Genomic DNA, 6,749 nt, shown 5'->3' on the forward strand with positions numbered 1-6,749 from the left:
GGCTGCAGCCTCTCCCCGGGAGGAAGGTGCCCCAGCGCAGAGGGCGGAGGTGCCCCCCCTGCAGCCCTTGGCAGGCAGCGGCAGGCCTGGAGAGTTGCGCAGCGGGAGAGGAGTTGCCGCCCGCGCGTGCGCACCGCGGGCAGCGGGCTGGGCACCCCTGGGGCAGGGCGCGGAGGCTCCTCCCTGGCAGGGCAGCTGCCCAGCTGGCCATATAAGGCGCGGGGAGGGGGCTGGCGCGCCCTTGCCGGGCTGCTTCTCGCCCGCCTGCCTGCCTGTCTGCCCGCCGCTGCCCAGCCATGGCCCTGGGCGAGGAGGGCGACGCTGCTGCCCCTGCCCAGCCTGCCGCCCCGCCGCCCCCGGGCAGCAGCGGCGACGACGAGGGGGGCTCCCTGCTGGACGTGTGGTCGTCGCTGCTGCTGGCCCTGCTGGCCGCCTTCCTGTCCTGGCTCTGGTACGGCCGCCACGACGGCCACCAGCCGCCCGAGGGCACCTTGCAGGGGGAGGCGCGCCCGGCCCCAGGTACTGCCCGCGACCCTCCCTCCGCTGCCCCCTGGTGGAGGTCCCCTGCTTCTTGGCTGGCTGCGCAAAGGGGGGAAGCAAGGCTTGCTTGGGGGGTGTGCCCCCGTCGGTAGCCCTGTCTTGACCCCCCTCTAGCTACGCCACTAACTGGAGCCTCCGGCCAGTGGCGTAGCTAGAGGGGGGGCGAAGCACTAAGTCTTGCAGGGAGCCTCACCGCAGCGTGTAGGGGGTGTCCCCACCTCCCCTTCACAGCCAGGCAGACACCTATTTTGCTCCCAGCGCCTGGAAGGGCTCCAAAGGGGCCCCTCGCATGCCACGGTGAGGCTCCATGCTTTGACCCCCCCCAGCTATGCCGCTCTCCAGTAGCTGGCACCCACTGCCCTAAGTCAATGCTTTCCCCAGCACTGGGACCTGAAAGGGCTGAGTGAGGCACACATTCAACAGATGTGGCTTCTTCCTGCGGGGGTCCTGGGGGGTCTTCCTTCCTCAACATGTCCTCTTGCCACCGTTGCTGCTCTGAGGCCCTGGGAATTGAGGGAGCCAGGGGCACACTTCTCTGGGAAGGTTGGGAAGGAAGGGACCAGAGTGGATCCCCTGCTTTGCTGTTCAGTACTGGCTGCTCTGGGTGCTGTTCCTGGTCAGGGTCGATAATGCAGGGGCCAACAGCCTGGTTTGGTGGGAGTTCTGGAAACCTCTTGTGAGTGCCACATCTTTCTGTTCCCATGCATGTAAGTGCCAAGTAGGCACACTGGTCTTGTGCCTGAACGGTTGCGCTAGGCTGGTAGGTGTATCCGTCCAGGGGGGTCTCATTCTTTACACTGAGAGCCCTCTGGCAGTGCTAAATTCTAATTCTGGTGCTAAATGGACTGGAGCGGTAGCGTAGCTAGAGGGGGTACAAAACACTAAGTGTTGCAGGAAGCCTCACCATGCCGTGCACGCGGCCCCTCCCCTTCACCTCCATTTTGCTCTAGCGGCCTGGACTGGCTCTAAGGGGGAGGGGTCGCTTGCACGGTGCGGTGAGGCTCCCTGCAAAACTTAGTGCCTTGACCCCCCATAGCTATGCTACTGGGCTGGAGAAGCGACTCTGATGCCAGTCTCCACCCACTTGGTTTACACATGTGTTTTTTTATGATGAGTGCGTGCTACCAGAGGAATCGCTTTGACAGACGCATTTTTCACATTGCTCGAAGCCCACTCAGACACAGTGCTTTGCAGTGGAGTCTACCAAAAGTAATAGATTGGTGGGAAAACGAGGGGTGTACATGCATGTGTGAACCAGCCCTTGGAGGGTTAGTTAATGGCATGCCACTGCCTTCTCTGTTTTTGCATCCATGTTAGACAAGCCAGAGAGGAGACTGTACTGTACTCTGTGCTCAGAGTTCAGTGCATGAAGAAATGGGCTAGAATCTCTTGGCTTCCTGCAAGCCTTTTAAGCAACTGCTCAGCATGGATCCTGGTCCCACGGCTTTAGAAAGACAGACACCCAAAAATATATCAGTGGCTGTGACCTTTACTTAGCCCCGATCCCATCAGTCGGTTCTGCTGACCGTGTGGGAAACCTCTGGCAAGGCCTTGGCTCTCAGCTCATTGGACATGCTCTTATGGGCAGTGCAAACTTAAAAATTCAGCCCTTGGCTATTTATAGCTTGAGTGTGGGAATGGCATGCTGAGTCGTTAGGCATGTTCATGACAAAGCAGAACAAGATCCCTTTTGCAATAGCTAGCTGGGCCCAAAGCAATAAAATGTATGGTTTGTGATGGGGAAGTTTTTCTTATTGTGAGTTAAATAAATTGTTGAGAGAATGTAGGAAAGCAATAGTGATCATAAATTACTATTGGGCTCGTCGTGGTACCTGCTCTGGATTAGACACCAGTTTCACCCTGACATGAGAGGATCAGTAAAAAGGAAGGAGGGGTGGGAGTTCATGTTGAGTCTAGACTCTGAGTAGAAAGGAAGTTTCTCATGTTGCCACTTCTACCCTGAATTCATTGCGTGGCCGTTGTCATGTCACTTTCTGTCTCTGCTTCCATGCCTCTTCAAGCTGATTTTGTGAGTACAGTCTGGCTTTTGGGTCTAGAAATGGAGTGATACCACAGGACAGAAGAACATAAGAACAGCCCCACTGGATCAGGCCATAGGCCCATCTAGTCCAGCTTCCTGTATCTCACAGCGGCCCACCAAATGCCCCAGGGAGCACACCAGATAACAAGACCTGCAAGGCCTCCTGGGAATTGTAGTTAAGAACATAAGAAGAGCCCCGCTGGATCAGGCCATAGGCCCATCTAGTCCAGCTTCCTGTATCTCACAGCGGCCCACCAAATGCCCCAGGGAGCACACCAGATTACAAGAGACCTGCATCCTGGTGCCCTCCCTTGCATCTGACATAGCCCATTTCTAAAATCAGGAGGTTGCAGGAGCAGTACTTGGTGTGATCTTCTGTTTGGCTCAGTGTGCCCTCCCCCACGTTGAAGTGAAAAAGGTAGATGGTTGCCCTCTGTTGAGGTGGCTCCTCTATAGCCCCCCACCATGACTTATTTTTTTTTAATAAGCAAACTTTCATATTTTAAAGGTACCTGTTGTAGTATATGAAGCCAACCATGGCCGTTCAATTCTGGAAACTATGAATTGTTCCTTTCCTGGCTAACTCTAATATTCCCGTCTGTTTAGAACTACTTCGAGAGAGAAGGGAATGTGTTGTTTCTGAAACAAAGTCAACAGATGTGTCCAGTCCTCATGAACCAGTTGGGAACCAGTTGGGTCCCCCAGGAGATCACAGTGCCCCTGATATTCCCCGAGAGTCTCCAGAAGCGGAGCTGTCGGTCAAGGAGTCTTCAACCGCCTTAATGAACTACAAGGAGTATCTAAGCACTGAAGCATTGAGTCACCCCATATCAGCATCCAAACCATCACAGAGCCAAGATGCTGAAATGCATGGAACAGGCATTTCATCAGAACCAGATGTCCCTCGTGTCAACCACGAGGAGAGATGCAAAGAGCAGCTGTGTCATAACTCTGTTGATCATGACGAATGGGAGATGGTCCCTCAACATTCAGCGTGGCGTGAGGCTACGAGAAAGAGAGGCTCGGATGATGTCAGCAGCAGCAGAGACCTGGAACAAGCCAAGAGGGTTGCAGCCGTACCTCCCATGCCTCAGACTGTCCATGTGACTTTCCGTGTGCACTACATCACTCATGTAGAGGCCCAGCTGATCGCCATCACAGGTGACCACGAATGTCTTGGCCAGTGGCACCACTACGTACCACTTCAGTGTGACAAGAATGGGTTCTGGTCGGACTCTGTGGTCTTACCGGTCGATACCCGTCTTGAATGGAAGTTCATAGTGGTGGAGAACGGGAAGGTCAGAAGGTGGGAAGAATGTGACAATCGAATCCTAGTGACTGAAAATGAGGATTGTTTGGCTCACAAGTGGTGGGGATATCACTGAACAGGAGCTCTGGCCCAGCACAGGAGTCTACAGTATTCCATTTCTCTGTAGGAGTTTCCTTGAATTGCCATACCCCTTAGTACCTCTTTGTGCTGCATGTTTTGCCTGAATTGCCTTAGGTTAAAGTCTTTCTCCTCCGGCTAGTGTTGGCTTTAGGATATGAAGAGACCCTTCAAGCTGAAGTCAGACCAAAGCCTTTGTAGTGATAACACGCTAGAGGCCTTTAGCGAGCAGTGTTTCAAAACTGTTCCCTGCATTAAAAAAATAAGTACAAAAACAAAAAAAAAACAAACCCCAAAGCTTCAAATCCTAAACTTGAAGTTGTACTGTATGTGCGAAGATACTAGGAGCATGAATTGTGGCCACTGGACAGAGCGAATGGGAGAGTTAAGCTACAGTAACTGTGGTGGTTAACATGTTCTTAACTTATGCTTACTACCAAAGGAAGCAATAAAGATGATTTTTAGACTGGTGTCTGTCCTTTATGTTTTGAGATTTGAAGTAAGGGTTTTCTTGGCTTTTAGTGAGTTGGAAGTAAGCAAAAGACCTCTCTCTGTTTCTGTCATGATTCATGTCGAAATCCCAGAAGGTTGCCACCATTTCCACAGTGCTCTTGTGTTGGAAACCCATCAGTAGTAGGAATATTATCATGCAACTGGAGAAGTCATTAGTGAAACCTCCCAGTGTCCCTCCTGGTGAGGTGTTCTCCATGTGTTTTGGGCCTGTTTTAATTGGTACAGAACCCTGTTATCTATAGTAAAGGTCAGCCTGGTCTAATGTCGTATTTGTTATCTCTGGTCAGGAGAAGATTTCAAAATAAGCTTGAACCGCTGCCTTGCACAGCAAATGAACCTGAACCCAGTGTCTATTGGTACATGGCCAAAGGTTACTTTTGTGTGTAGCATGCAGATGGAATAGCTTGGCTTCTTCGTGGCGCATGGTGATGATTAAATACATGGCATGCAGTGCTCTGATCATGGGGAAATTATGGCAGGCTGAGAGTTAAATTATTGCTAGGCCTTGTACAGGAATTTGTGCTGATATGAAAACAGTGGACTTGTTAAGCAGATAGAATAAGAGAGGCTGCTGCGTCTTTCATATGCTTTTAAGATATATAGTTGCTTCACTTTAACGTTGGCCTTTTATTTTGAAAGCAGCATATATTCTTAATCATTTCTGTTACGGCACTGGGGTTCCAAATAGTTATTTCTGTAGCTGAAATTTTAATAAAATGAGAAATTCTAAAAAAAGTTCAAACCCCAAAATTGGGCTCAATTTTTTTTTTGCTGAAGCCGTGTTAAAGCAGATGGTTTTTATATTTAAATAATACTAAAAAGCTGCACCAGACTTTCAGGAGCTAGTGGGGAACCTCTTGGCTCTCTCAGGGGAACACAGTGTTGGTCAAGGAGCCAATGACCCTTAGTGAGCAGTGGTTTAAAGCAAACATTTCTGCATGTGTACAGGGTTTTTTTTTTTGGTTGTCATGGTTCTCAACAGATGCATCGCAAAGGTTAGAAGAGACTTAACTGGGGCTTTTGAGTTTGTAAATGGATTTAAAGGTATGTTGGAGGCCTGTCTGAGAGGATTAGCTGCATTATGCAGCTGATTCAGTTGTCCACCATTTAAAGCGACTTATCCGTCACTAGAATAGCTCAGAGTGCCTACTTGTGGGGAGTTCGTTCTTGCATTGACACTGTTTAGGTGTATAATCTAAATTTGCTAAGCAGTGTTTAGCAGGTAATTTCTGTGCACTTGGTCCTAGACTATAAAGGCAAATCTGCCTGACACGTTTTTTTTCTGAGTCTGGAGGCTCAGGTGGTGCACCTGATCTTCATGTCACAATGTGCCCTAGACTTCAGCTGGCGGTGGGTGGTCTTTGTGTCTGACTGCGTGAGCTATACAGTCTCCCTGACCAGCCTTCTTGCTCTGATCTGAAGATGTCCTGGGAGGAAAGAGATCTGAGTCTTCCAGAAAAGCTTCTACTTATTTTGCTTGCACTTTGACCCAAGAAGGAGAATGGGTGGCTTTCAGACTTCCTGCTTTAAGGACATTCATACATCTACTGAAGACAATGCACCTGGGATGCTTGTATATTGCAAAAGCCTGCAAGAGGCTTTTGATGTTCACAGCATTCTGTGTCCAAAGCTGTCATCAGTGCTGGCTCAAGCTTGGTTGGTAACTGAGTGCTTCCCCTTTGCCTGGCCTTTAATAGGAGCCAAAGTGCATTTGCCTATTCATGAGTTAAACGTGTGTGGCTCAGTTTCCCTTTCCATAGGACTCAATACATTTTCCTTATCTGCTTGGAGGAGGGGGCTTCCTTCTCAAGTGTTTTTTGGGGGCCTGCATTCATCAGATTAGGGACCATTGCGTTTCTCTTGGCGTGCCCTTTGAAACTGACTGAAGCACAGTTGCCTACTCATCAGTAAACGCACACGTGGTTCACTTTCACTTTCCATGGGACTCAATACGTTTTCCTTGACAGCTATCAGCTTGTCAGTTTCAGTTTCACAGCCCACCAACAATCAGGTCCTGACCCACAGTTTGGGATACACTCGCCTAGGGCATCTTGCTTTGCCTCCATATAGTTCCTGAACAAAGTGGAGAAAAACTATGGCTGGGCTGGGTTGGCTTGCTCCAATTCCAGGCCCAGCTCATTGACAGTGGCTGCTGCAGAAGTCTGGTGGTTGTGTGTGATGTCATCACCATGCGCCTGCAAATTGTGCCAAGTTGCCACGCTGCATCCTAAGGGGATCTATGCAGTGCGCAATATTGGTGAGCGTTAT

General features: G+C 50.3%; 1 protein-coding gene across 1 annotated transcript; it reads left to right on the forward strand.

Annotated features, from left to right (window-relative positions):
- The first annotated feature begins 227 nt into the window (after window positions 1–227).
- On the forward strand, window positions 228–4,434 carry STBD1 (starch binding domain 1). The gene is made up of 2 exons (XM_066632482.1): window positions 228–519; window positions 3,188–4,434. The coding sequence occupies exons 1-2, from the start codon at window positions 297–299 to the stop codon at window positions 3,964–3,966; spliced, it is 1,002 nt and encodes a 333-aa protein (XP_066488579.1). The 5' UTR covers window positions 228–296; the 3' UTR covers window positions 3,967–4,434.
- Window positions 4,435–6,749: the final 2,315 nt, after the last annotated feature.

This window comes from Tiliqua scincoides, chromosome 6 (assembly GCF_035046505.1).
Source record: "Tiliqua scincoides isolate rTilSci1 chromosome 6, rTilSci1.hap2, whole genome shotgun sequence".
Taxonomy (NCBI): domain Eukaryota; kingdom Metazoa; phylum Chordata; class Lepidosauria; order Squamata; family Scincidae; genus Tiliqua; species Tiliqua scincoides.

Excerpts from the sequence above, each read along its gene's own strand:
- STBD1 (XM_066632482.1), top strand. The coding sequence starts at position 297 with ATGGCCCTGGGCGAGGAGGGCGACGCTGCTGCCCCTGCCCAGCCTGCC. Across the intron at positions 520-3,187 it reads GGAGGCGCGCCCGGCCCCAG|AACTACTTCGAGAGAGAAGG; the intron begins GTACTGCCCGCG and ends CCGTCTGTTTAG.